The 20,190-nt window shown below is 48.3% G+C and overlaps 1 protein-coding gene across 1 annotated transcript in view; it reads left to right on the top strand.

Moving 5' to 3' along the window:
• BAZ2B (bromodomain adjacent to zinc finger domain 2B) overlaps positions 1-20,190 on the top strand; it is a 914,692-nt gene that overhangs the window by 441,258 nt on the left and 453,244 nt on the right. Inside the window, exons 11-12 of the mRNA XM_030210692.1 lie at positions 6,966-7,253; positions 7,458-7,518. Of these exons, the coding sequence (XP_030066552.1) occupies positions 6,966-7,253; positions 7,458-7,518 (349 nt within the window). The remainder of the gene's footprint in view (positions 1-6,965; positions 7,254-7,457; positions 7,519-20,190) is intronic.

Raw genomic sequence — 20,190 nt, forward strand, 5'->3', positions numbered from 1 at the left:
TTGTGTTAGTTGCTCACGACTTCCTGTTTGTTGTAGCCGTAAGCCCTGACGTCTGCCGTCTCAGGCGCCCTCGTCCTTGGGACACCCGCTGCCATTTCGATTTAGATCTTTGAGGGGCCTCGACCGGTGTTCGTGCCTGTGTCGGATCGCTTGTTGTGTCTTGTCCCAGATAATCTTGGGCATCTTCTAATGTCACCACTCGGCGCTGTTTTCCCGCCTGGGAGAAGACTAGTGCAAAAGGGTATTGCCATTTATATTTAACCCCTTCTGCTCGGAGTCGCTCAGTTAATGGCCGCAGTGCACTTCTTCTTTTCAAAGTTGTAGCTGAAAGGTCCTGAAAAATCTCTATGGGAAACGTTTCCCAGGTTATTGGACTGCTCAGTCTCGCCTTATGCATAATGTCTTCTTTCATTTTAAACTCGGAGAAGCATGCCACTATGTCTTTGGGCACATTGGCCCTTCGCTGACCCATTGCCCTGTGTGCTCTCTCCAGTCTGATGGTATTAGGCGCGATTGTCTGCTCTGGTGTGGATAGGAGGTGGGCAGCTATTTTTTGTACTACCAGTTCGCAGTTGACAAATTCTGGCACCTCCGGCAGGCCTCGAATTCTTATGTTGGAACGCCGACTCCTGTTCTCCAGATCCTCCACCTTATCGGTGAGGAATCTGAGCTCCGTTTGTTGCTCGGACAGACGGTTCTCCACCCCATTAAGGGAGTCTGCCTGCTCTTCTAGGCCTGCTTCAGCTTCGCTGACTCTGGTGCCCAGTTCTGAAATCTCTCCGCGGAGATCTGCACCTAGCTGTGCGAAGTCGCGTCGCATCTCCTTAATTTCCGATTTAATATCTTGAAACCAGATTTGGAGTTGTTCCCATTTGTCTGGCGGCATTTCGTTTCCCCCCTTGTCTCCAGGGATATCTGTATTCATCACTGCACGCGGCCGCGTGGTGTCTTCGCCATCAGTCTGTTCTCCGGCCTGCATGTTTTTTGCCGCCTCCCGTTGACGGTACGAGAAAGCCGTCAAATCTGTGGTTTTCGGTCCCGAAGTTGACATTATTGGGGTCGCGTTCGGCTCTCGTTTCACTATCGCTGATTTAAATACGCTATTAGAACAGTTTGCTCTCCTAATATGCTCTTTATGAGGCTGATGTTCGGGAGCTTCTGTTTTTTCAGTCCGCCATTACAGAGCGTGACGTCACTTCCCCCCCCTTATACTAAGTTTCATCACAACAGAGTAATCCTCCGCATGCACCCTAAGTTCCTACCGAAGGTGGTGTCAGAGTTACATCTGAACCAGTCAATTATCTTGCCAACATTTTTTCCCCGACCTCATGCCCACCCTGGCAAAAGCAGTTTGCACAGCTTGGAGAGCATTGGCCTTTTACGTGGAGCGGACAAAGCCCTTCAGACAGTCCGCCCAGTTGTTTGTTTCTTTTGATCCCAACAGGAGGGGAGTCGCCCTCAGAAAATGCACAACACACAATCTCAAATTGGCTAGCATATTGCATTTCCTTCACTTATGCCCAAATTGAGCTGACTTTGGAGGGCCACGTCACAGCTCATAATGTTAAAGCCATGGCTGCGTCGGTGGCTCACTTAAAGTCAGCCTCCATTGAAGAGATTTGCAAGGCTGCAACGTGGTCACCAGTCCACACATTCACATCTCACTACTGCCTTCAGCAGGATACCTGACGCGACAGTCGGTTTGGGCCGTCAGTGCTGCAGAACCTGTTTGGGGTTTAGAATCCAACGCCACCCTCCTAGGCACTTTTTTGTTCTGTTCCAGGCTGTACTCTCAGCTAGCTGTATATAGTTTCAGGTTAATCTATGTTATGCCCTCTCCGTTGCGAGGCCCAGTTGACCAATGTTCATTGTTTTGAGTGAGCCTGGATGCTAGGGATACCCCACTTGTGAGAACAAGCAGCCTGCTTGTCCTCGGAGAAGGCAAAGATACTTACCTGTAGCAGGTATTCTCCGAGGACAGCAGGCTGATTATTTTCACAAACCCTCCCTCCTCCCCTTTGAAGTTATCTGTTATTTCATTTGCTTTTTGATTTAACTGAGTAAACATGCTCGCGTGGCGGGTGGGAAATCAGTCCGCACATGCGCGGTATGTGCTGCACATGCGCCAGAAGACTCTGGCAAAACTTGTTTTATTTTTTGCTCTTGCAAAATGCTAGTTCCCGGGCCAACGCGGACGTCAACCCACATGTGAGACCAATCAGCCTGCTGGCCTTGGAGAATACCTGCTAGAGGTAAGTATCTTCGCTTTACTGTGTTTTGACACATTTTATGCATGTATCCATAGTGCAGTACATTTGAATGTTTTCTTAACATATATGTCACCCTTCACTTTTTGTGTATTACCATTTTAGACACTACTTTTCAAATATATTATTTTTAACATCAGGTCATCATTTAGATATATTTTTAAATGAATGCCGCAGTCATGTATATTTATGTATGTTATCATTTTGATTCATTTTTATAATGTAATTTTATGTTTTTTGTTAGACCCCTGGTGCAGGTGTTTGTACATCAAAACACAGCCCGTGTCGAGTCTTTGAATTAAAGATCTCTTGATTGTTCCAATCCTGAAGGCCTATTTTTGCTTTATTGCAGAATTTACCAGGACAGAGTTTAGAAATAAAAATCTGATCCTATGCTCATTGGTTCCTTTGTAGTTCCTTTCAAAGACAAAGGGACCCTTTTACAAAATTGGCAGTAGGTTATATGAATCATACCAATTTAGATTACTGGTTAAAACTACTTTTTTTTAAACATGCAAAGGTGCCCACACGTATTTGCCGACTGCATGTATAAATGTACAGGATAACCCACTCTTTAGTGGTTAGGTGTACACTTAAACAGGTATGGGTGGCATAGAGATTAAATGCTATTCTGTAAGGGTGTGTGTAAATGGTAAAGTGTCATGGATTTGATATACTGCCTTTCTGTGGTACAACCAAAGCAGTTTACATATGTTATATTAAGGTACTTATATATGTAAATACAAGGAGGTATCACAAGGACAGAGCATGGGAGGGGCATGGATGGTGCTGCCACTTATATGCGCAACAGCTGTCCTTACTTTATGCACCAAGATAACCAGGACTGGTCTGAATATCTGCCAGTGCTTGGTTAAATTCAGGTCAACGGTCATACCTGGATATTCTGTGTCTGGAGCTGGGGTTAGCTCAGCCCATGCTAAAAGCAGCTTGTAAGCTGTTTACTGCCATAGGATGAGTATTGATCTCTTAGGCCAGTGATTCCTAAACTTTTTTCTATGGTGGAACCCATGAAATATTTTTCATACACTGAGGAACCCCATTCCCTCCCCTTCCTCCTCCCTCACAATAGAAGGAGCCTCCCCTCTCCTGAACCACACATAGTCCCCCCCCCCCCCCCCCCCCCCACCAATGTCTACTGTATTATTGGTGGTCTAGAGGGGGCAGGAGTGATCCTCAGTTGCTCATGCCAATGCTGGCTCCGCTGACGGAATGGCTGCCGAGATTTCTCAAGACATGCTCATGGGACTGTCGCTGGAGGTCCTGGCAGCCATTTTGAAATTGGAGCCAGCATGGGCAGGAGTGACTGAGGATTGCTTCTGCCCTAACTAGCTAGAGCTTGCACTGATGGGGAACCCCTGAAGAGAGTTTGAGGAACCGAGTTTGGGAATCACTGCCTTAGGCACTAAGATTGTAGAATTAGGGAGATAGTGTATAAAAGTAAGTCCTTTTTATATTTTTGTGTATATGTACCAGATTAATTAGGTGCTTCTTTTTATTTTATGTGTATATACTAGAGTAATTGTTATAAGTACATACCTGAGCATGTAAATAAAAAAATTTCTTAGTTATGTAGGTTAAATTGCTTTAAAAAGTCATGTTTACTTATCTTGCTAGACCAATCCAGACAAGTGGATTGAATCCCCTTACTAGTGGATGTAGGCAGAGAATTTACATATTCCAGTGACATCACTGATAAGAGGAGTGGTTCTACCTGGAACAATTCAGTATTTCTCTGCCTCCAGTAGATGATGCAGGTCAGACTGGTGCAGCAGGTTAGAAGATTTGGCCTGACTGCCTAGGCCACAGGCTACGTTCTGCAGCACTAACAAAGTCTGTGGCTGGCACTCCTGGTGATCAATCCATGGACCTTCCCCTGGTCAAGTTTATAGAGGCACTGAGTTCCTAAACATGGCTTGTGGGACTCACTTAGATGTGCTGGTGCGCAGGAGATTCAGGAGTTGTGGGAGCCCTTGTGTCTTCAGCACACTAGTCTCCTACTGCTCACTCTGCAGTGAGCAGCAGATGAATGCGACTGCACAAGACTCCAGGGAGTTGCAGAGCTGCTAGCAGATCAGGTTGTGATTGTCTAGCCATCGGACCTTTTGGCATGGTTTGCAAGCAGGGAGCCAGCTTTAGCAGGGATGTGTGGTTTCTGCTCTCTTAAATGAGTGGGAACTGCTTCCTCTCTTGTTGTGACTGGGGGTGCTTAATGACCATTGAATTGAGGCCCCATTTGGAGTAGACCTTATCTTGAGGAATTCAGGTAGCCTTCACAGGGTTTTGGGAGTCCTGTGGAGGCATAGGGCAGCTGCCCTGGGCTCCCTGGGAAGACTTTGGGATCCTCAGAGGGCACATTTTTAAGAAGGGCGGTACAACAGATGCCAGTTTGATGAGCTGGGGAGCCCGTTTCCTGTAACATGTGGTTATGGATTGCTAGTTGACACTGGAGGCATCATGGTCAATCGAGTAGTTTTTTGTTGGCGTTACATCAGTTCCTTCTCCTGTTGAGGGAAGGGTGGTTTGGGTGTTGTCTGACAATACCATAGCGTGGCATATATCAGCAAACAAGGAGGCACCAAGAGTGTTGCAATTGCATCTGAAGTCTTGGAGCTCTGCAACTGGGCAGAGTCTCACCTTGAGCATGTCACATCCAGGATCTGGGAGAGTAGAAGCTAGATTCTCTAGCATTCCAGCTGCTTGTCACTAGGGGATGCTGCGGTTAATACAATGGTGGTGATGCAGAATGCCAAGTATTCCAGTAAAAATAAGTGCATTGATTCAACCCTGACCATGTCAGGCAATTCTCTTTGTTCCCCACTTCACTCCTGATCAGTCAAATAATCTGCTGAATCATGAAGCATCTCTTTCTAGTACTTCTAGTAGCCCCAGATTGGCTGCAGTGTCCCTGGTATGCAGACTTACTCAAGCTGTTAGTGGAACAGCTCCTTCTCTTTCCCAGGGGTCCAGGGCTTCTGCAGCAGGGACTGGTAACTTGGAGGGCTCAGATCCCTTTTTGCTTAATAATTTGAAAGGCACATTGTGAGTCAGAAAGGGTATGATCCATCTAGTGACACTTCTGAAGGTGTGGAGTGGCAGAAGCCATCTACTTCCATGGCTTATATGCATATCTGGAGGCTTTTTGAGCACTGGTGTCAAGAACATTGGGACTCAGCATTACAAGCTGACTTGTCTGTTATCCTTTCCTTCTTGCAGGAGGGCTTGGAGAAGGGTTTAGCCCTCAACTGACTAAGGTTCATGTTGCTGCTCTTGCATGTTTTAGAGGTAAGGGGTGAGGAGAGTCTCTGGGGTTGCATGAGGATATGGTTCGCTCCCTTTAGGGAGTGAAGCACATATTTCATTCAAAGCCCAAAGCATCCAGTGATCCTGCAGTAGGACCTCAACTTGATATTGCAGGCACTAACTAGTTCACCTTGTGAACCAATGAAGTCAGTATCTGGGTGGGATCTGTCCTTAAAAACAGTGTTTCTTGTAGCGATCTACTCAGTTCAACAGCTCTCAGAGTTGCAGGCCTTTTCATGTCAAGATCCCTTCCTTCAGTCTCCATTCAGATTTTTCCTTTCTTGATGAAAATGTTATCCTTTCATTTGAATCTATCTGTTGCACTTCCAGCATGTATAGTGGACCAAAAAGGGCTTTAGAGGAGTCCTTCATAAGTTGGATATGCATAGTACTCTACTTCATTATCTAGAGGTCTCCAATAGTTTCAGAAGATCAGATCATCTATTTGTGTTGTTGAGTGGCCCATGTCATGGGCAGGTGGCATTCAAGTTGATTATTACCTGTTGGATTAAAGTTTCTACGTCACCAATCACAAAGTAATCTCAGGGCATATTTGACCAGGTGTAAAGCAGTATCCTGGGCAGAGGCCAAAGAGTTCTTTGCACCTTTTTGATAAGTATACAAGATTGATTTGTCAGTGAGGGAGCAAAGTGTGTTTGGCAGGGTGGACATGGAGGGAAGCCTTGCCTTTCTCCTGCCCTGAAGGATAAAGCTTAGGTATATATCCCATTGGTTTAGAGTGGTCTAGCAGGATGATAAGGAAGGTGAAATTATTCTTTCCTGCTAATTTACTTTCTTTGAGTCCTCCTAGACCAATCCATCATCTCTCAGGCAGATTGCAGTCCTTGGATGTCTGAGTGAACCCTAGCACCTGTTACTGGCTGTGTATATATAAGAGATGAAGAAATTGTTTTATGGTTTTGTTTGTTTGATTTTTTTGTTACATTTGTACCCCGCGCTTTCCCACTCATGGCAGGCTCAATGCGGCTTACTGGGGCAATGGAGGGTTAAGTGACTTGTCCAGAGTCACAAGGAGCTGCCTGTGCCTGAAGTGAGAATCGAACTCAGTTCCCCAGGACCAGAGTCCACCACCCTAACCACTAGGCCACTCCTCCACTCCACTTCTGATTTGTCTAGCTGTTTTTGGCTTTGGCATTGGCATAGTGAATTGTTTCAGGCTGCACCATTCCTCTTAGCAGTGATATCAAAGGAATATGTAAATTATTTGCCTCCATCTGCTGGTAAGGGGACTCAACCAACTGGTCCTAACTTGTCTAGCAGGACTCAAGGGAAGGAAATTAGAAGATAAGAAAAAATGTCACCTTTCTCTCTTTGGAATTGATCAGATTGTTTGAATTTATTGCTATTTGACAACAGATTCTGACAGCAATTCAGAGTCAGATAGTGAGGGTTCTGAAGAAGATGATGATAATGATAAAGATCAAGAGGAATCTGAGAGTGATACTGAGGGAGAGAAAACTCCAGCACAACTGAATAAAACAACTTCCTCAGTCAACAGCTCTTCCTGCAGCCACACAGCGCACTCTATACCCCTTAATCTCCAAGTAGTAAAGACGCCAAGCTGCACTCCTGCTGCCTTATGTCCCGAATCTCAATCACCAGACTTTCTTGGCACATCTGCTCTTACTCCAAGTACACCATGTGGTATTTACATTTTCCGTAGTAAAATTCACTGTCCAAGAAATTAATCTGTTGAAAAAGTTATAAAATTAGTTGTTACATGCATAAAAAGCATGTTATTTTTCTGTTAAAACATATTGAAAAGTTGTCTTGCAGTTCATTTTTATGCATGATACTTTGAATCATTTCTGTGAATAGTATTTGGGTTTTAACTAAACTCTTTTTAAGGTACTGGAAAAAGGAGAAGAGTAACAGATGAACAAGAGCTGCAGATACCTATGGAGTATGGGTATGTTTATTCATTTGGGGGGGGGGGGGGTTGTTCATTGTTTAGGCAGTGGTTCTCAATCTTTCTTCTGTGGTGACACACCTGACAGACAATATTCACCTGTGTGACACACTAAACACTACAGTTTTCAGCTAAACAAAGGAAAAAATCCTATATATGATTTAATTGTTGCTAACAGTGATATAAGGGAAATACAGATGCAATGGTGGTGACTGCCAGGATGAAAGAGAGGGGTGAGCTGCAACGTTTTGATTTGAGGTGAATGACAGAAGTAGGGGACCTTTAGGGAGATTTCAAGTATCCAACTTCCTGTTTCTCAACTCTCTCCAACCTGCAGCACACATGGTTGTTAAGAAAAGTACAAGCATGCTATTTCTCAAATCTTTGGTGTCACACCAGTGTGTCCTGACACACTGGTTGAGAACCACTGTTTTAGAAGGCTGGGTACCATTTACACATGTTCATGGGACTATATGAATAGGTAGTAATTTTAGTGCAGTACTACGTTTATGTATCTGCAACAGAGATATGCTGAGATTTAAAGGGGGGGGGGGGGGGTTCTGGGCATAGGTTGAGCAGCCCTTAGAAGTATATATGTTTTCTTTATTTGTGACCTGACACTGTATGGACTATATTCTATCTATGGCGTCTGAAAAATCAGAGCTGAAAATATTTCCGCCTAGGTGTATTCTATAAACCACACCTAGATTTAGGCATGGTTTATAGAATACGCCTAGCAGCCATGCCTGTGCCTAACTCTAGGGGCATCCATTTATGCCAATTTGGCGTAAATAACCGGCACCTAATTTAGGTGCACAGCAGTTATAGTCTATAACCCTGCATGTATATTTTTGAACGCCTACAGCCCACCCATTCCACGCCCTTAGCCACTCCCGCTTTTTGGAGCACACACTAGAATTTACGCACACCACTTTGCAGAATTCGCCTAGCAAGTTATGCAAGTAAATTCTAATGCCAATTAATATCAGTAATTGCTTGTTAAGTGGCAATTATTGGTGCTGATTGACATGTTAAGTAATTAAATTGCTCATGCAAATCTAGAATATGACCAGATTTGTACATGCAAATTTGGTCGCGCTGTATAGAACCTGGGGGTATTTGGGTAAGTTTCACCATTGGCTTTTACGTCTGCTTTTGATTGAGGTCACCTGCTCAAGAGCTGGCATAAATGTTAGCTTGTACTTTGTGCAAGTATGTTATAATATGTGCCTGGAAGTCATGCCTCTGCCCATGCTCCACCCTAACTCCTCCCCTGAGCAGGCATATTGTAGTGTTTATAGTTTATTAATCTTGATATACCACTGAGTTCACATGAAATCACAGTGGTATCACAGTGATGTGCAATTAAACTAAAGAGATGGAGAATAAACTCCAATACATGATAGTAAAGTAATCTTGGACATAAAAAACAAAGATGGTAATCATCAAGAAAAATGAGCAATAAGTACCCAAAGCATCAGACCCACTATTCTTCAGGGAGAGTAGTATCAAATGCACTACCCCTTCTCCTGTGCTCACCTACCCCTTGCTCACACCACTCCTACTCCCTTCTCCCTTGCCCAATCACCACCTACCCTATCTCCTCTTTTACTATTCTGCTATAATTATATTTTCTCTATCTATACTCTGTAATCCCTATTACTATGTAAGCCGCATTGAACCTACTATGAGTGGGAAAGTTTGGGGTACAAATGTAATAATAAATAAACTACATAATATTGTGCTTTTAAAAGACATTTAAAATGCGGGAGAAACTTATCAGCCCACAGGGACTATGGAAGCACATTCCAAAGTACAGGAACCTCGTTACAAAATTCTCCTTTTCTAGTAATAGCCAAACCAGATTTGGCTAATGAAGGAACTTCAAGTTTCAACGCATCCATAGAACGCATGTTGCTTGCAGGAATATATGGTGTGGGTATAGCAGGACACTGCATACTTTTAGGCATCACCTACTTTTATAATACCTTATTTACATCCTTTTCTCTGAGGACAAGCAGGCATACCATTCTTACAAGTGGGTACACGATCCGCATCACCCGGGATTCGGCACATTAACCAGCAAGAAAAAGTTTTGAGAGCCTTCTAAGGCACGAGTTGTGTCTTACCGTGCATGTGCGGAGTGCCTTCCCGCCCGCAGCACATCCGCTGCTCTTCTGTTTCTTTATTTCCACAGGAGAAAGCAGCTGCACTTTGTGTTGCTCCTCACACACCCGGGAAGAGCCTTTACTGTGTTTCAGCGCCTTTTTTCTCTTCAGTTTTCTTTAGTTTCTTTTTGGCCCATGTTAAAATATATATTTTTTTTTTTTGTCGCGGGCTTGCTCAGATGGGCCTCTTCTTTTTTGTGCCTCTTTTCCATTTTTCAGGCACAGTCATGACTTTTGATTTTGCCGGAGCCATTTTCCTTTCCATGTCATCGAAGACTCCCAGTGGCTTCAAATGTTGCTCCTGGTGCAACTGGACCATCTTGGGTACTGATACACATTCTTGGTGTATTCAGTGCCTCAGGCCCGGCAAATTGTGTCCTTCCTTTGTCTTTGTATGAAGAAAAGGACGCAAATTTCCCAAGAGGCTCAACGAGAAAACTTTTTGGAGTTCGGTCCGGTTCTTCGGCTTCAGCATTAAGGTCAGCGATGGCGACATCGAAGGAAGCATTGGCGTTGGAAGTCTAGGTAGGGATGGCTGTTGCGAGACTCCAAGACACTGGGAGTAGTGAGGCAAGGAGTGGGTCTCCAGCTGCCTCAAGGCCTCCTGCTATGCAGGCTCCCGGGACCGACCATCGTCAGACCTGACACCGAGGTGATGTGAGGATTCAACGTCATCCTCATCGGCATTGAGGAGTTTGGATGAAGTGTATCGAGCGAAGGCCAAGAAGCACTGACACCGATCTCCTTCGACATACAGTGCCAGGAGCTCCGGGGTGCTGAGAGACTCGGCACCCGAGAAGCGTTGACACCAGGAGGACCTCGCCCCCTCTATTCAAGAGGTGCTAATGCATGTGTCTCCCAGCAGCCGAGATCCGTCTCCCACATCCCAAGCAGTTCGTGTGTCTCCAAGCAGCCGAAATCCTTCTCCTGCATCCCAAGCAGTTTGACAACCTGACCCCCACACCGGCCCCTCAGCCTTTACCAGTGGTGGCTTTCGATGAGTGCATCCGGACCTTACTCCCAGAGCTCTTGGAGGGCTTGATGCAGTGATGTGCATCGGGGGTGCCTGCACCTACCATGCCTTCCACTGTGGCCCCAGTGTCGATTGCCACACAGTCTGGTTCTCCTTCAGTGTCGGAAGCTTCGCCAGAGTCGAGGCAGGAGCAGACTCCTCGACACCATTCCCAAGGACGTGGATCCTCCATGTTGAGGTGGAACAGATCTCAGACATAACTGAGGGAAGTGTTGTCCGATACTGAAGAAGAGTGCTCGTGGTAATCAGAAGAGGATCCCAGGTACTTCTCTGATGAGCCCTATGGGATACCTTCTGAGCCTTCCCCTCTACCTGAGAGGAGACTGTCTCCACTTGAGAGTCGCTCTTTCACCTCTTTTGTACGGGAAATGGTGCAGGCCATTCCATTCCCCGTAGAAGTGGAGGATGAGCCCAGGGCCAAGATGCTTGAGGTACTGGAGTTATACCTCTCCACCTAAGGAGGCAGTGACGGCTTCTCTCCACGAGGTACTCAAGGCAGTCCTCATACGGAACTGGGCGTCCCCTCTTTCTGTCCCTGTGATCCCCAAGAAGATTGATACCCAATATCAGATCCACGGTGAACCTGGGTTGGTGAGGTCTCAGTTACCCCACGATTCCATGGTGGTGGATGCCGCTCTCTAAAAAACCCAGGATTACTAGGGACTATGCCTCAGCTTCCCCAGGCAGAGAAGCTAGGACCCTGGACTCTTTTGGGAGGAAAATGTATCAGGCTGCTATGCTCATTGCCCATGTTCAGTGTTACCAGCTCTTCACGAGCGTTTACTTGTGGATCTCAGTGAGACAGCTGTCTGACTTGGTCGACACGCTTCCTCAGGAGCAGGCCGAGCCTTTTTGCCAGCTGGTCAAGCAGCAGAAGGTGTGTCACAAGTTCTTGGCCAGGGACACTTACAACACTTTTGATGTGGCATCCAGAATCTTTGCCCAAGGTATAGCAATGCGCAGACTCTCATGGCTGCGTGTTTCTCACCTGGATCATTTAGTCCAGCAGAGAATGGCAGATGCCCTTTGCTGGGGGGATTATCTTTTCAGAGAGGAGGTTGAAGAGGTCGCTGACCAAATCAAAAAGCACACAGAGGCTATGTCTTCTCTCTCCTGCCGGACGTCTTCTACAACCACCTCCTCATCCAGGAGGTATTTTGGTGGATCGCGGAGTGCTTCCTGTGCCTACTCTAGGCAGAGGTATGCTCCTGTGGCTCACCAGCCTGTTCAGGCTCAGCAGCGTGCACCCGAGGCCCCTGCTGCTCCCCAGCAAAAGCAAGGGACTGGCTTTTCACTGGCTCCCAGCACAGCATAGCCGCAATCAAAGTGTCCGTGCTGAATGACTTGCTGGATGAAGGGAGGTTGAAATTTTCACCAAAGGTGGCCTCTTATAACCTCTGATCGGTGGGTTCTTCAAATAGTCCGGTTAGGATACACCCTCAATTTGTTATCCAAACCCCCGAATTGCCCACCGAGAGCTCATTCATTCAGCTGTCATCACAAGCAGGTACTTGCAGAGGAACTCTCTTCTACAGGCCCATGCGGGTGATCCCGTTCCACCCAGGGAAGAAGGGCAGGGATTCTATTCCAGGTACTTCCTTGTGCAGAAAAAGAAATGGGGGGATGCGCTCCATCCTAGTCCTAAGGGTCCTGAACAGATTTCTAGTCAGAGAAAAGTTCAGGATGGCTTCCCTGAGCACCCTTCTTACCATGATTCAGGAAAACGATTGGCTATGCTCTCTGGACTTGAAGGATGCATGTACACACATTCTGATTCTTCCAGCTCACAGGAAGTATCTTCAATTTTGGCTGGGAACACATCACTTTCAATGCTTATTGGCCTTGCGTCAGCTCCCAGGGTTTTTACAAAATGCCTAGCAGTAGTTGCAATGTCGCTACGCCGGCTGAGAGTGCATGTGTTCCCTTTATCTCGACAATTGGCTGGTGAAGAGTACCTCAAAGGAAGGTGCTCAGGAGTCAGTGCAGATGACTATTCAGGTTCAGAAACTACTAGGGTTCGTAATAAACTACCCCAAGGCCTATCTCCATCCAGTTCAACAATTGGAGTTTATAGTACCTCTGCTCGATACAAAGAATGCCCGAGCTTTCCTCCCGGAGGCACGTGCAGATAACCTTCTCTCCCTTGCGTCCAGGGTTCGGACATCACAGCAGGTCACAGCTCGGCAGATGTTGAGATTGTTGGGTCACATGGCTTCCACAGTATATGTTACACCCGTGGCATGTCTTCACATGAGATCTGCTCAGTGGACCCTAGCTTCTCAGTGGTATCAAGCCATGGGGAGTCTGGAAGATGTCATCCGAGTGTTCCCGGAGCTTATGCTCTCTCTTGAATGGTGGACAATTCGATTCAATCTTACCTTGAGACTACCATTCCAAATTCCTCAGCCGCAAAAAGTGCTGACGATGGGTGCATATCTTCTGGGGTGGGGAGCTCACGTAGATGGGCTTCACACCCAAGGAGTTTGGTCTCCTAGAGCTTCAAGTGATCTGGAGCACTCTAAAAGCTTTCAGAGATCGGCTGTTCAATTAAATTGTCCTAATTCAAACAGACAATCAGGTTGCGATGTATTACACCAACAAGCAGGGGGGCACCAGATCTCGCCTTCTGTGTCAGGAAGCCATCCAGATGTGGCTCTGGACACGCCATCACAGCATGTTTCTCCAAGCCACTTATCTGGCAGGCATAAACAGTGGCCTGGCCGACAGACTGAGCAGGATAGTGCAAACTCATGAGTAGTCTCTGAACATGGTGGTAGCCCGCAAGATCTTCCAAGCATGGGGCACCCCCTCGGTGGATCTTTTTGCCACTCAACTCAACCACAAGTTCCCTCAGTTCTGTTCCAGGCTTCAGGCCCATGACAGACTAGTGTCAGATGCATTCCTTCTTCATTGGGGGACAGGCCTTCTGTATGCATATCCTCCCATACTTCTAGTGGGGCTGACTTCAGAGGGTCGTGTCACTGCTCATAATGTTAGAGCCATGGCTACGTCGGTAGCCTACTTGAAGTCAGCCTCTATTGAAGAGATTTGCAAGGCTGCGATGTGGTCTTCAGTCCACACATTCACATCTTATTTATTTATTTGTTACATTTGTATCCCACATTTTCCCACCTATTTGCAGGCTCAATGTGGCTTACATAATACCGTAAAGGCATTTGCCAAGTTCGGTAGGGGACAAGTACAAAAGATGTTATGGTGGTATAGGGAAGATAAGATTCAGTCACATGGGATTAAAGGTAGGAGGGTTTGATAATGTCCAATACGATCTTTGATATTGAAGTGTTGCAAGGTTGAGGCATTTAAGTTGGGTCATTCGGGTATGCCTTTCCGAATAGGTGCGTCTTTAATGATTTCCTGAATTTTAGGTGATCGTGGGTTGTTTTCACAGCTTGTGGCAATGCGTTCCACAGACATGTGCTTATGTAAGAGAAGTTGGACGCATGGGTTGTCTTGTATTTTAGTCCTTTGCAATTTGGGTAGTGGAGATTGAGGTAAGTCTGTGATGAGCTGGTACTATTTCTGATTGGGAGATTAATCATTTCAATCATGTAACCTGGGACTTCACCGTAGATAATCTTATAGACCAAGGTGCAGGTTTTGAAAGTGATGCGATCTCTGATTGGAAGCCAGTGCAGTTTTTCACGGAGTGGTGTGGCGCTTTTGAATCGTGTTTTACCAAATATCAACCTGGCTGCTGTGTTTTGGGCTGTCTGGAGTTTCTTTGTGAATTGTTCTTTACATCCCGCATAGATTCCATTGCAGTAGTCAACGTGGCTTAGTACTATTGATTGGATTGAATTAAATTACAGAAAATATCCCTTGGGAAGAAAGGTTTTAAACGCTTGAGTTTCCACATTGAATGAAACATTTTCTTTACGGTGGAGTTGACTTGGGTCTCAAGTGTAAGATTGCGATCAATGGCAACACCTAGTATTTTGAGACTATCAGAGATGGGGAGGGAATGATCTGAAGTGAATAAGGTTGTGGGTTTGTAGTTGTTGTGCTGGGATGAGAGGAGTGGAGGAGTGGCCTAGTGGTTAGGGTGGTGGACTTTGGTCCTGGGGGACTGAGGAACTGAGTTCGATTCCCACTTCAGGCACAGGCAGCTCCTTGTGACTCTGGGCAAGTCACTTAACCCTCCATTGCCCCAGGTACAAATAAGTACCTGTATACAATATATAAGCCACATTGAGCCTGCCATGAGTGGGAAAGCGCGGGGTACAAATGTAACAAAAAAAAAATAAGGCAATGCGTTTTATTGGTGTTCAGCTTCAATTGAAATGAGTTTGCCCATGAGTGCATGGTGTTCAATCCATGCTTGATATCATTAGAGATTTCTGATAAATCGTGTCTAAAAGGGATGTAGATTGTAACATCATCAGCATAGATGAACGGGTGGAGACCTTGAGTTGATAGGGACTTGGCCAATGTGATCATTAGTATATTGAAGATTCTCCGAGGACAAGCAGGCTGCTTGTTCTCACTGATGGGTGACGTCCACGGTAGCCCCCTCCAATCGGAAACTTTACTAGCAAAGGCCTTTGCTAGTCCTCGCGCGCCAATGCGCACCGCGCATGCGCGGCCGTCTTCCCGCCCGAACCGGCTCGTGTTCGTCAGTCTTCTTTTGTCCGCGCTCGGGACGGTCGTGTTTTACCGCCGTTTCGTGCCCCTCAAGTTGACCCTCGCGCGTCTTCGCGATTTTCGCAAAAAAAAAAAAAAAGAGACCGATCGGTCTTTACCCTTTTCCCGTGTTTCCAGCTTTTTCCCACGTAAGTTTCCTTTCGCTTTCGGGACCGGCCTATTTGGCCTCGATTCGGGTTTTTTCTCCCTTCTTTTTGGTGCCCTTCGTCATCATCGCGAATTTTGATTTCGCCGGCGTGATTTTTCCGCCCATGTCATCGAAGTCTTTCAGCGGCTTCAAGAAGTGCACCCAGTGCGCCCGGGTAATCTCGCTCACTGATAGGCACGCTTCGTGTCTTCAGTGTCTGGGGAATGGGCACCGCCCGCAGGCCTGCAGTCTTTGTGCTCTCTTAAAAAAGAGGACTCAGGTAGCGAGAGTGGCCCAGTGGAACGTGTTGTTCTCGGGCTCTTCGACGACAACAGCACGGGCATCGAGTGCATCGACGTCGACAGCATCGAAGTCTTCGGCATCGACTGCATCGAGGCCTCTACCTTCGGCATCGACTGCATCGAGGCCCCTACCTTCGGCATCGTCGGTACCGAGGTATCGAAAGGCTGCGTCGACGGTGGTGCTTCGTCTGGAGTGCAGGTGAGGGCTGTCCATTCCCCTGCTGGTGGCGGTGAGCCTTCGGGAGGGTCTCCCCCTGCCCTGAGGGCTCCTGCGGTACAGCCCCCCCCCCCCCCCCCCCCGAGATCGACCTTCTTCGGCCTCGGCCCCGAGGAAGCGACGGCTGGATTCTGCGTCCTCCTCGTCGGTACCGGGAAGCTCCGGTGACATGCTTCGCTTGAAGAAGTCAAAGAAGCATCGTCACCGGTCTCCTTCCCGTCTCGGTACCGAGAGCTCTGGGTCGCCGAGGCAGTCGGCACCCAGTAGGCATCGGCACCGGGAGGACCGCTCACCCTCTGTTCAGGCGGTGTCGATGCGCTCCCCCCTTGGACAGCCCGGAACAGCCTCCACGCCCGGAACAGACTCTGACATTGACGCCTGCATCGGCTTCCCAGTCTTTCTCCACAGCTGCTCTGCACGAGAGTCTCCGGGCCGTTCTTTCAGAGATTCTGGGAGAGCTGTTGCGCCCTTCCCCTTCGGTACCGGGGGTGCTTGCGCCACCAGTACCGTCGAGTGAGGCGCTGGCTGGCTCCTTGCCCGAGGTGAGGTCTCCGGTATCGGCTGCGGCCACCTCCCAGGCAGACTCCCTGACGACGTCGGCGGAGGGAGCTTCGCCGGTGCTGGCGAGGGAGTCCACCTCTCGACGCTCCTACCGTGGCCGTGTTTCCACGGAGTCGAGTCGGGCACGGCTTCAGACACAGGTTCGTGAACTTGTGTCTCATACCAATGGTGAGGCCTCGTGGGAGGAGGAGGAGGACATCAGATATTTCTCTGACGAGGAGTCTGATAGCCTTCCTTCTGATCCCACTCCCTCCCCTGAAAGGCAGCTTTCTCCTCCCGAGAGTCTGTCTTTCGCGGCCTTTGTCCGGGAGATGTCTACGGCCATCCCCTTCCCGGTGGTTGTGGAGGATGAGCCCAGGGCTGAAATGTTTGAGCTCTTGGACTATCCTTCTCCACCTAAGGAAGCATCCACAGTACCCATGCATCATGTCCTAAAAAAGACATTGCTGGCGAACTGGACCAAGCCACTAACTAATCCCCACATTCCCAAGAAGATCGAATCCCAGTATCGGATCCATGGGGACCCAGAGCTGATGCGCACTCAGTTGCCTCACGACTCTGGTGTGGTGGATCTGGCCCTAAAGAAGGCTAAGAGTTCTAGAGAGCATGCTTCGGCGCCCCCGGGCAAAGACTCCAGAACCTTAGACTCCTTTGGGAGGAAGGCCTATCATTCCTCTATGCTCCTGGCCAAGATTCAGTCCTACCAGCTCTACACGAGCATCCATATGCGGAACAATGTGCGGCAGTTGGCGGGCTTGGTGGACAAGCTCCCTCCTGAGCAAGCCAAGTCGTTTCAGGAGGTGGTCAGGCAGCTGAAGGCGTGCAGAAAATTCCTGGCCAGAGGGGTATATGATACCTTTGATGTTGCGTCCAGGGCCGCTGCTCAAGGTGTGGTGATGCGCAGACTCTCATGGCTGCGTGCCTCCGACCTGGAGAATAGAATCCAGCAGCGGATTGCGGACTCCCCTTGCCGTGCGGACAACATTTTTGGAGAAAAAGTCGAACAGATGGTAGAACAGCTCCACCAGCAGGATAACGCTTTCGACAAATTCGGCAGCCTTCAGCATCTACCTCCTCAGGTAGACGTTTTTATGGGGGAAGGAGGACTGTTCCCTACTCTTCTGGTAAGCGTAGGTACAATCCTCCCTCTCGACAGCCTGCGGTCCAGGCTAAGCCCCAGCGCGCTCGCTCTCGTCAGCAGCGTGCGCCTCAGCAAGGCCCCTCGGCTCCCCAGCAAAAGCAGGGGACGAGCTTTTGACTGGCTCCAGCAGAGCATAGCCGAGATCAACGTGTCCGTGCCAGGCGATCTGCCGGTCGGGGAGAGGTTGAAAGTTTTTCACCAAAGGTGGCCTCTTGTAACCTCCGACCGTTGGGTTCTTCAAATAGTCCGGCAAGGGTACCACCTCAATTTGGCCTCGAAGCCTCCAAATTGCCCACCGGGAGCTCAGTCCTACAGCTTCCAGCACAAGCAGGTACTTGCAGAGGAACTCTCCGAGCTTCTCAGCGCCAATGCAGTTGAGCCCGTGCCATCCGGGCAAGAAGGGCTGGGATTCTATTCCAGGTACTTCCTTGTGGAAAAGAAAACAGGGGGGATGAGTCCCATCCTAGATCTAAGGGCCCTGAACACATATCTGGTCAAAGAAAAGTTCAGGATGCTTTCCCTGGGCACCCTTCTTCCCATGATTCAGGAAAACGATTGGCTATGCTCTCTGGACTTGAAGGACACCTATACGCACATCCCGATATTGCCAGCTCACAGGCAGTATCTGCGATTTCAGCTGGGCACACGTCACTTCCAGTACTGTGTGCTACCCTTTGGGCTCGCCTCTGCGCCCAGAGTGTTCACGAAGTGCCTGGCTGTAGTAGCAGCAGCACTTCGCAGGCTGGGAGTGCATGTGTTCCCTTATCTCGACGATTGGCTGGTGAAGAACACATCCAAGGCAGGAGCTCTACAGACCATGCAGATGACTATTCGATTCCTGGAGCTACTGGGGTTTGTGATAAATTATCCAAAGTCCCATCTTCTCCCAGTACAGAGACTCGAATTCATAGGAGCTCTGCTGGATTCTCGGACAGCTCGTGCCTATCTCCCAGAGAAGAGAGCCAACAACTTGTCCCTCGTCTCTCGGGTGCGAGCGTCCCAGCAGATCACAGCTCGGCAGATGTTGAGATTGTTGGGCCACATGACCTCCACAGTTCATGTGACTCCCATGGCCCGCCTTCACATGCGATCTGCTCAATGGACCCTAGCTTCCCAGTGGTTTCAGGCTGTTGGGGATCTAGAAGACGTGATCCACCTGTCCACGAGTTTTCTCAAATCCCTGTATTGGTGGACGATTTGGTCCAATTTGACTCTGGGATGTCCTTTCCAAATTCCTCAGCCACAAAAAGTGCTGACTACAGATGCGTCTCTCCTGGGGTGGGGAGCTCATGTCGATGGGCTTCACACCCAGGGAGGCTGGTCCCTCCAGGAACGCGATCTGCAGATCAATCTTCTGGAGTTACGAGCAGTCTGGAACGCTCTGAAGGCTTTCAGAGATTGGCTGTCCCACCAAATTATCCAAATTCAGACAGACAACCAGGTTGCCATGTATTACATCAACAAGCAGGGGGGCACCGGATCTTGCCCCCTGTGTCAGGAAGCCGTCAGCATGTGGCTGTGGGCTCGCCGTTACGGCATGTTGCTCCAAGCCACATACCTGGCAGGCGTAAACCACAGTCTGGCCGACAGGTTGAGCAGGATTATGCAACCTCACGAGTGATCGCTCAACTCCAGAGTAGTGCGCCAGATCTTCCAAGTGTGGAGCACCCCCTTGGTAGATCTCTTCGCATCTCAAGCCAACCACAAGGTCCCTCAGTTCTGTTCCAGACTTCAGGCCCACGGCAGACTGGCATTGGATGCCTTCCTCCTGGATTGGGGGGAAGGCCTGCTGTATGCTTATCCTCCCATACCTCTGGTGGGGAAGACTTTGTTGAAACTCCAGGAAGACCGAGGCACCATGATTCTGATTGCTCCTTTTTGGCCGCGTCAGATCTGGTTACCTCTCCTTCAGGAGTTGTCCTCAGAAGAACCGTGAGATTGGAGTGTTTTCCGACCCTCATCACACAGAACGAAGGGGCGCTTCTGCATCCCAGCCTCCAGTCTCTGGCTCTCATGGCCTGGATGTTGAGAGCGTAGACTTTGCCTCTTTGGGTCTGTCGGAGGGTGTCTCCCGCGTCTTGCTTGCTTCCAGAAAAGATTCCACTAAGAGGAGTTACTTCTTCTTATGGAGTAGGTTTGCCCGTCTGGTGTGACAGCAAGGCCTTAGATCCTCGCTCCTGTCCTACACAGACCCTGTTTGAATACCTTCTGCACTTGTCTGAGTCTGGTCTCAAGACCAACTCTGTAAGGGTTCACCTTAGCGCAATCAGTGAATATCATTACCGTGTGGAAGGTAAGCCGATCTCAGGACAGCCTTTAGTTGTTCGCTTCATGAGAGGTTTGCTTTTGTCAAAGCCCCCCGTCAAACCTCCTACAGTGTCATGGGATCTCAATGTCATTCTCACCCAGCTGTTGAAACCTCCTTTTGAGCCACTGAACTCCTGCCATCTGAAGTACTTGA

Source organism: Microcaecilia unicolor, chromosome 7, assembly GCF_901765095.1.
Source record: "Microcaecilia unicolor chromosome 7, aMicUni1.1, whole genome shotgun sequence".
Lineage (NCBI taxonomy): Eukaryota > Metazoa > Chordata > Amphibia > Gymnophiona > Siphonopidae > Microcaecilia > Microcaecilia unicolor.